At 59.5% G+C, this 8737-nt stretch overlaps 2 protein-coding genes across 5 annotated transcripts in view; one reads left to right on the top strand and one right to left on the bottom strand.

The window, feature by feature from the left end:
• Positions 1 to 634: 634 nt before the first annotated feature.
• Positions 635 to 7399, bottom strand: LOC138686509 (uncharacterized). Of its 4 annotated transcripts, none has more exons than XR_011325879.1 (4): positions 7052 to 7399; positions 4345 to 4404; positions 3092 to 3152; positions 635 to 2536 (listed from the first exon to the last, which is right to left on the bottom strand). XR_011325879.1 is itself a non-coding variant. In XM_069790062.1 (3 exons), the coding sequence occupies exons 1-3, from the start codon at positions 7058 to 7060 to the stop codon at positions 1374 to 1376; spliced, it is 1233 nt and encodes a 410-aa protein (XP_069646163.1). In that variant the 5' UTR covers positions 7061 to 7399; the 3' UTR covers positions 635 to 1373. The 4 variants fall into 4 exon arrangements, 1 of the variants encoding a protein (XP_069646163.1); XR_011325880.1 differs by lacking the exon at positions 635 to 2536 and adding an exon at positions 2737 to 2969; XM_069790062.1 differs by lacking the exon at positions 4345 to 4404.
• Positions 7400 to 7611: 212 nt separating this feature from the next.
• Positions 7612 to 8737, top strand: part of NFIC (nuclear factor I C) — a 47553-nt gene continuing 46427 nt past the window's right edge. The window contains exon 1 of the mRNA XM_069790055.1: positions 7612 to 8014. Within this exon, the coding sequence (XP_069646156.1) occupies positions 8012 to 8014 (3 nt within the window). The 5' untranslated portion in view covers positions 7612 to 8011. The remainder of the gene's footprint in view (positions 8015 to 8737) is intronic.

The raw sequence follows: 8737 nt of genomic DNA, 5'->3' as shown, positions 1-8737 counted from the left end.
GAGGGCTGGCGTCACTGGTGTTAACTCTCCAGGCCCTGCTCCGAGCCCCCCATGTGCAAAACAGGGAGGGAACTGGCTGCCGAATCCCCCCTCCCTGGCATGGTTGCGGGTTGGGGAAACTGAGGCACAGGTGCCTTCGCCTGGGCAAGGTGTCAAAGCGGACGGGCTTGTCCCTCCGCAGCCTGTGAACATGCTGCCCCCAGCCCCTCCTCCTGCAATAATTTTGGGTCTACGAGCCCAGTCTAGACCAGGACAGTGAAACATCATCCCCCACCATGACCCTTCCCCACGACTATCCAAGGCCCCTGCTTGCTGCCCCGCAGAGAGGTGCCTGGCCCCCGGCAACGCTCGCTGACGCCATGCGGCCGAACGGCACCCGCTGCACAATGGGGTGCTGCCAAAATGCAGCGCTGTTGGCGCTTCCTCTGGGGCGATGCCCGCAAGTCGGGGGGACTGTCACGGCAGCCCCCCCAGGCAGGCAGCACCCACGTGTCCCCCGGGTGCCACCGCATCCCCCGGAGAGCCTCTGGCAGGTAGCACAGCATCCCTCGGTGCCCGCTCCGTGTGCCTGGGCTGGTCGACACCTGGGATGCCGGCCGGCCCGCAGGCCGGGACACCGCGGTTGCGGGTGCTACGCCGGCACCGGGTGCCCCCTGCCACCACCCCAACCTCCCGCTCGCTCCCCTGGGATGCTGCAGAGGGGGTGACCCTGGCAAAACATCGCAGCCGGCCAGGCCGGTGCTCTCCCATCTGCCGGTGCAGCTCGATGCCCGGTGCCGAACGCGCTGGGCAGCGTGCCCCTCGCCAAGCCCCGGGCCCGGCGAGCGCAGCTGCAGGCGGTGCTGCCGCCTCTGCGCCCGGCGAGCACGGCCCCAGCGCCAGCGGCTCACACAACTGCCGCAACCACAAAAGCCATTTTTTCCTCCCCGCTCGGCCGAGCTGCCCGGTCCCGCTAATAAAAAAAATAATAAGGACATGGAAAATTCTATAATATCCCTTTCCAGCTTCTTGGATTTGGCTTTCGCTAATTCAAAGCAGACCCCGGAGGGGGGCGGGGGGAGTCAAATCAAACCAGAATCACGGCACGGAAAGCCAGTTTTCACAAAAAAAACCCAAGCCAGCAACCCCAACATTTGAATGCAGCAGGGAAGAAAAAAAAAAGTTTAATGTGTGCTTAAAAACAAACGAGCAGTGGTATCATTTTTAATTAGGAGCCTATTTTCAAAGCCCTTATTACTTACAGTACGCTCAGCATCCGAGTAATTTTCCTCTCTCGTAAAATCGTGGCAGGGGAAGGGGGAAAGCGAGCCCTTTGTGCGGCCGGAGAGCTTTGCGAGGCGAATATTCATGCCAATTTGTCTGCAGTAATTGGTTTAGCTATAGACGTAGGCTGGCAATTGATTATGTGAGTTGCTAAACTTTTCCCGGAGAGGGGACCCTTCGCCCGATATTACTTTTGCACATGCCTCCGGTTCGCATTGCTTCAGGACGCGTCTCTGCGCACCGGCACAACTGGAAGCTCGTTCTGGAAAACTAATATAATTCTTTGCCGTTCCCTTCAAACTTTCTTCTTGCAAATTCCAGCCCAGTTTTCTCCTCTGGCAAACAAAACCCTCGGAGAAACCATTTCCTACTGTGGCAAACGCCATGTCCAAAGGGCCGCTGGAGCGGCCAGAGCCGGCGCTGGGCTCCCGCTGCAGCGTGGCGGGCACGAGGGCTGTGCCGGCGGAGCGAACCCCCGCACCCGGTGTCAAACCGGAGCAACTGGGCAATGGCGATTTTCCATTTGACCCCCAGTATTGCTCTGGAGCCCCGGTCCCCGTTATTACGTGCGTCGAGAGAACGGGGGCTCGGGGCCCGGCACGGTCTCCCCACTGCGGTGAGGCGGCGGCGCTGGAGCCGGCGGTGGGAGCAGGTAGCTCGTTACCTCCCCGCGCTTCTGTTTGCTTTGGCAACTGATTAAAATTCCACCATGATTCCTCCCCCTCCCGCTCGGGCTCCAAAATGCCATCACCGGCTGCTTTTGTCCTCTCCAGGCCCTGGCAGCTCCCGGGGAAGTGAACCCCCCCCCAGGGGACAGGGGTGCCAGCGGGGTACGGGGGGGGGTGCAGAGCCCTGACGTGCTCACCACACCCACTGCCAGCCACTTTCACTTTCTGCTCCCCAAATCCAGCGCGAGGCTTCCCTGCTCCTCCGTCCTCCCCCCCCCCCAGCAAAGCTAGACTCGGGGGGATTTTTGTCCTCTCCCCACCCTTGGGTGCCGCTCCCGTTGGCACAGGGGTGTTTTGGGGGGTGTCCCCCCCCCGGCATCGGGGTGCTGCTGGGTGCAGCGCAGCGACGGCACCTGCCCGCGGCGTGCCGGCGCAGAGCCACACCGCCGTGCCGAGGAAGCCGTTGGGGTCATGGCACCGAGATGCTCCCGCTCCCAAAGCCGAGCTTTCCCGCGCTGCCGGGGCCAAGGGGCGTCCGCAGCAGTTCGGTGGCTCTGCCGAGCGGCGCAGGGACGATGGCAGGAGCCCCTGCCTGCCCGCTCCATCTGCAAGGAGGGGAAAAAAAGCAAATGTGGATGCACTCGCACCAAACAAAGAGACGGGGCCGTATTTCTCCCCATTCCTCCTACTCCAGAAATTTCCCCAAATTCCCCAACAGACGTGACAAAGCAGCCCTAGGAGAGTGGCCGCACTTGATTTATTTCTTTTTGCAAAAAAAAAAAAAAAAAAATCAAGTGAGGAAACATTTCCTGGTTGTATTTGGGGTTTGGTTGTTGGTTTTTTTTTTTTTAACGAGTGAAATTTCGGCATTTGCAAGAGTTCCCAGCGCCTCCATCCACACGTGTCTGCAAAAACCCCAACGGGGCTTTGCCCTACCCGAGCCCCCGGCTCGGGGAGGGCAGCGGCACCGCGGGTGGATTTGAAGTTGTTTGACAGTGGCGAGGTTGGCACACACGGGGAAAAGGCAAAACCCCCTCTCTTTTGATGTAAAGAAACAAGTTTTAGGGTCAGTTTGGGGGAGATTGGCCCCGGTGAGGTTGGGCTTCCCGATGCAAAGCGGCGCAGAAGCTGGGGAAAGGGTTGCAAAGGGGCTTTCTCACCGGCCGAGGCTCTTCGAGGGCTGGTTTCCAACAAATCCGGGGGGAAGAGGTGATGTTTGAGCTGATGGAAAAAATACAGAGGGGGGAAAAAAATTGGGGATTTATATTTATTTTTTTTACATCTAACCTGCAGCCAAAACCAACAAAAAGAGCCACAGGAAAAATCCTAAAAAACCTTGAAATTCCTGCAGAATAATTCACTGAAATCTGCTAGCAATTTTTAAACTGAAATCCCCCCCTTGTCAGCAACAATTTCACCAGCTAAAAACCTGCTTTATAAAGAAAGAGAAAAGAAAAAAAAAAATCTTTTTTTCATTGCACGTTTTGGCTTTGAATTGAGCCGGGCCAGACCTCTGCCTGTTTGGGACCCAGGCCAAGAGCCATATGCAGGAATAAAGTAAATAAATTCTGGTCAAAACCAGAATATTCTCCTTAAAAGTTACTTTAAAAGCAAAGGCAGCAACAAAACTGTCCCAACGTGGGTTATTTTCCTTTCTCTCCCTCTTTCCGGCAAGGGACACGGCTCAGCGGTGCTGGCAGTCCCAAACGCTGCACCCAGCAGAATGGGACCTTTGAAAAAACCCTGCAAAAAAAAAATGTTAGAAACGAGCCCAAGAAAAAGGCTAATGAGGCTGGGAGATATTTTCCCGTGGCGATGGGGGGGGTTACCCAGCCCTGCGCTGCTCCACGGGTATCTGCACCCCCTTGGCTGAGCCCAAAAGTTGGCATCGAGGTGTCTTAGCAGCACAAATCAACCATGAAATGCCCTTTAGAAATAAAATCCAGCTTTGAGGAGGGGGCAAGCACGGCTGTCTCTGCCGCCGGGGCCGTGCCAGGGGCTCGGGTAGCGGCCGGCCGGCCGGTGCCGTTTGGGTGGGTTGGTACCGGGCTGGGGTTCTTGCCTATGGTGGGGGCCACGGGGCAGTTGGGGAACAGCCCGAGCCTGCCGGCATGGGATTTCACCAGTTTCTTGCAGCAGCAAATTTGGGAGGGGGGGAGCAAATTTCCACTTGTTCCCAGCACTGATTTTCTAGTCGGGTGGTCAGGAGCCTGCAAACGGGCTGGGATATAAACCCGAGGAATGAAACAAAGGGCCTGATCCAGCTCTCCGTCTCCATGCCAAAAAATAGGAGTAACTCAGCTTCAACCCCCCGAGTTCAATCCTCGCGAAAACCCATTAGGAGAAACAGAACTGGACCCCAAATCCCCCCTCCTTTTTTTTTTTTTCATTTGAGGCAGCGGGAATGACCTACACAGGAAAATTAAATTGGGTTTGGATTTCTCCCCCCCTCGGAATGCTGTTTACAGGCAGCCTGGAGGGAAAAAAAAAAAAAAAAAAAAAAAAGGATTATTGTATTTTTAGTGTTTTTTCTGCCTGGGGTTTACACTGGGAATTGGGGTTGAGGCTGGGGTGGCTGCAGGGAACTGGGGCTGGCTGGGACGAGCAGGACGGGTTGGCAGCGGGGTCCGGCAGCGGGTCCCCAGCCCCGTGGCCAGCGCAGCCTGCCTGCACCCCCCGGCCTGAGCAAACCCCCCCTGCAGCAGGGTTGTCAGGATCAGGGCCGCGGCCGGCCAGGATGCTTTTTGCTCTGCCTCCGGCCCCACCAGCGGCAGGGTACAGGTGCCACTTGCTGCCCCGAGATTATTTGAAGCCCGGGTCGTCGCTATTACGGTTTGTGCAGGATCGGTCCCCGGGCCCCTCGCTGAGATAGGAGAAATGGGATTAATTCGAGGGGACGCAAACATGTGCCCATCGACCGTTGGAAAGCCACGAGGGCGTCTCAGAGACGAGGCCGGCAGCCCTTCAGCCCCAGCTTTGAATCATCCAGGAAATACTTGAAGAGCATTGCAAAAATTAGTAAGGCAGAACCCCCTTCCCCACCATCCCGCGTCCCAGGCCCCTCGCAGAAGTGAAAATAAAAAACCCCCAACCCTGCTTTCCTCTCCCCCCCCACCACCACCATCCCATCAGCCCCCCTTTATTCCTTCTCGCCTGCTCGGCGCTGGGCTCGGCAGCCTGGCACCGCCAGCCTGGCACCGCCGGGCAATCTCCCACGGCACCGGGATTGAAGCCGAACATCCGCGTCCTCCCCAAAAGGCGAGGAGCCGGGAGAAGCCGAGGAATCGCCGCAGCAAAATAAAGCGCTGGCGGGAGGGAGGGGAGCTGCCAAGCGGGCACCAACGGCAGCCTTGAAAGCGGTTAAAAATTGGCAAATTCTTCCCCGGGTTTATTTTTGCGCCGTATCTCACCCGGTGTCAGGCAGAAAATGAAAACTGTATTCTGCGAGCAAAGTTACCGCTGAGTTTACATTCCTCAAGGCTTATGGAGCTGGGACGAGGCGAGTGAACTGCTCATTTCAGCCAGGAGCCTTTTTTTCGGCTTTAAAACAGGGAAGTGGCTTTTTTTGGGGGGAGCAGATGGTGATTAAAAAAAAAACAAAAAAGTTCCAGAGCTTGTAAATATAAAGAATTTTTTTTTTTTTGATAGAAAGCTGGAACAAAATTAGATCTCATTTCCATAAGGCCGATCGCTGTACTTCGGTGCCTGACAAACAACTTGAACGGCAGTAAAATATACCCTGTGAATGCACAAATTATGCCGTGTAACGTCCAGTATTTTGGTATGCGCACGGTGGGTTTAGCAGGCAAAGGGGATACAGGGATGGATAAAATAAACCTCTAGTGTATACAAAATCCCTGTTAAAATTGAGCTGATCCCTTGTAAAAATGATCAGGGCTCACCGAGTCCCCCCCAAAAAATAGAAAAGAAGGAGAAAATGACGAAATAAAAACTAGGGGAATGTCAGGGTAGCTTCCTTTAATTTTATTTTAAAAATATATAATAAATTATTTCGCATATTATTTATCATGCTGAAATCATTTGAGCACAAGACAGACGGAGATTATGTTCCTGTTTGTTCAAGACTACGGAGCGTGCCTAAAAATACAGACGTACAGTGCACGCTTCGCCCCTTAATAAACTGGGGGGGGGGGGGGGGGAATCTAATTTTTGTTGCCTTCCTATAGAAAAATATGGTTATTTGGAAGGATTAAAAGATTAAAGGATTACTCGATAACAAGGGTTAAAAATACAGGTCCAGACACAAAAGGGGTCGATTGAAATGAAGGGAAACGCTCTCCCCAAAGCGCGCTGCTCCTCTCCTGGACCAAACCCGGCTCCCCGGTCGCTGCCAACTTTCCGAGTGGGACCGAGTTGGGGGCGGGGGGGGGACAAACCCCCAGCCCCCCCCCCCCCGGCCCCACTGCACCGGCTGTAAAGCGGCCTGTGGCTTTAAGAGAGACCCGGGGGGGGGGAATCCTGGGGGGGGGCACAAAGAGTATGGGGGGGGTGAGGGTGCTGAGGGGGCACAAGGGGAATGGGGGGGACAGGGATGGGGGGGGCAGGGATGGAGGATGCTCTGGGGGGGGGACGCGGATGGGGGTGTCCCCGGGGCGGGGGGGGGGTGTCTGCAGGCCGGGGATGGGGGTAACGGGGGAATGTCCGTGGGGCCGAGGGGTGCGTTGTGGGGGGGGGGGGGTGGCCGTGGGCCGGGGATGGGGGCGAGTAGGGCCGGGGGTGTGCGGAACCGGGGGGGGGGGGGGGGGAAAGCCGGGGGTGTGCGGGCCCGGGGGTGGGGGGGAAGCCGGGGGTGTGCGGACCCGGGGGTGGGGGGAAGCCGGGGGATGCCCGTGGGCGGGGGCCGGGGCTACACGCCGCGGCGCCCGGTGCAGGGGCGGGCGGGCGGCCGGGCCCGGCGGTGCCCGCGGCTCCTCCCCGCTCTGCGGTAGCTCCGCACCGGGGCCGCGCCCCCCCATCCATCCATCCATCCATCCATCCCTTCCTCCTCCCCCCCCCCCACGTCGGGCAGGGCCGGGGGGGGGGGCGGCCCCGCGCCTCCCTCCGCAGCCAACCGGCCCTGGGGGGGGGGGGGGGGCCGCGCCGCAGCCCCCGCCACCTACCAGCACCATCCGGGGGCCGCCGTTGCGCTACCGGGCGAGCGGGGCCGGAGCCTTCCTCCTCCTCCTCCTCCTCCTCCTCCCTCCCCGCCCCCGCACCGGGAGCGTCCCCTCCGCAGCGCCGCCGGTGCCCCGGGCGAGGGGAGGAGGCAGAGGAGGAGGAGGAGGAGGAGGAGGAGGCGGCGCGGCGGGAGGAGGCGGCGATGGGGCCGGGGCGCTGCGGGCTGCGAGGAGGAGCCGTGCCCGGCCGGAGTTGGGCTTCGCTGGGGGGGGGGCGGGGGGGATGCCAGCTTTGCTTTTCCATAGGCGCAGCCCGGCCCTCAAGCCGGCCCTCGGCCCGTTTTTTTGGGGTGGTGTTTTTTTTTTTTGGTGTGCGTTTTTTTTTTTTTAATTTTTAAAAAATAGGGGGTTTTGGGTTTTTTTTGTTTTTTTTTTCCTGCCTTCCAAAAATAACCCCCGCCCCCCCCCCTCCACATACACACACACCCCCCCCAGCCCCGCCACCCCCGCGGCGCACGAGGCCGGGCTGGGCGCGGGCATCGCCGCTCCCGCCGCCGCCGCCGCCTCCTCCCGCAGCCGCCCCGGAACTCGCCGCCGGCGGGCGCCGGCCCGGCCCATGGCCCGCGGCGCGGAGCCCGGCCCAGCCCGGCCCCCGAGGCGCTGAGGCCGGAGCATGGCCCCCGGGAACCAGACGGAGCCGGGGAGAGGGTGACCGCCCGCCGAGGACACGTTGCCGGTGGCCTTGGTGGGGCGGGGGGGGGGGGCGGATTTTATTCTTCTTATTCATTATTGGGGGTTTTCGGTTTTTTTAAATTCTTTTGGGGGGCAGCGGTTTGGTTTTTTTTTTTTCCTCCTCCTTCGGCTCGGTGGAAAACACACGGTTTAGAACAAAATACCAAAAAAGCCCACCCTCTTTGCTTTGCTTTTCGCAGCAACTTGGAAGCCCGTTAATTGCACTTGGCTATGGTAGGTCCCACGACACTTTCATTTTCTCTTCTACTTTCCTCTTCCCCCCCCCCCCTTCCACCCGTGTGCGTGTGTTTGCGTGTACCCCCCCCCCCACAGCAGAAGTTAACTGCCGGGGAGGGGGCGGCGGGGCCGGGGTGCTGCCGGCAGCGGAGTTTAATAGGGTGCCCTGAGGGGGGGGGGGGGGATAGGGAGGGTGGCGGGGGCGGGAGGGGAGGGGGGTACCGGGGTGGCGGAGGGAAGTTGCCGCCGTTTCTCCTCCCCCTGCCCACCCCCTCCCCGCGGTATTAAGGGGGGGGGGGGAGAAGAGAGGCGGAGGCGGGAGCCGCCCGGCGGGGAGGTCGCGGCGCGGGGGGAGCCTCCGCAGCCCGCGGAGGGCTGGATGGAGCTGAAAATGGCCGCTAAAAAAAGGGGCGGAGAGGCTGCCAGCCGCACCGACTTGAACTTGGAAGTGACGCCCGGGAGGGTCGCGCTCAAGTCCGCGCCGGGGGGGGGTACAGAGCGGGGGGGGGGGTGTCAAAAAAAAAAAAATTAGTCACCGTCCTCGATGCAAGAATAAAAACAACCCCCGGTTTCTCGCCGTGCTGGGCTGCTCCTGCTTTCGCCTCCTGCCAGGCCACGGGGGGGGGGAAGCGCAGCGCCGCGGCTTGCCCCCCCCCTTCTCGCCGGGGTAGCGGGTCGGGCCGAGCGAAGTTTGCGCGGAGCCGCCGCATCCCGCGGGAG

Source organism: Haliaeetus albicilla, chromosome 8, assembly GCF_947461875.1.
Source record: "Haliaeetus albicilla chromosome 8, bHalAlb1.1, whole genome shotgun sequence".
Lineage (NCBI taxonomy): Eukaryota > Metazoa > Chordata > Aves > Accipitriformes > Accipitridae > Haliaeetus > Haliaeetus albicilla.
This window is presented reverse-complemented; position numbering and strand designations above follow the sequence as displayed.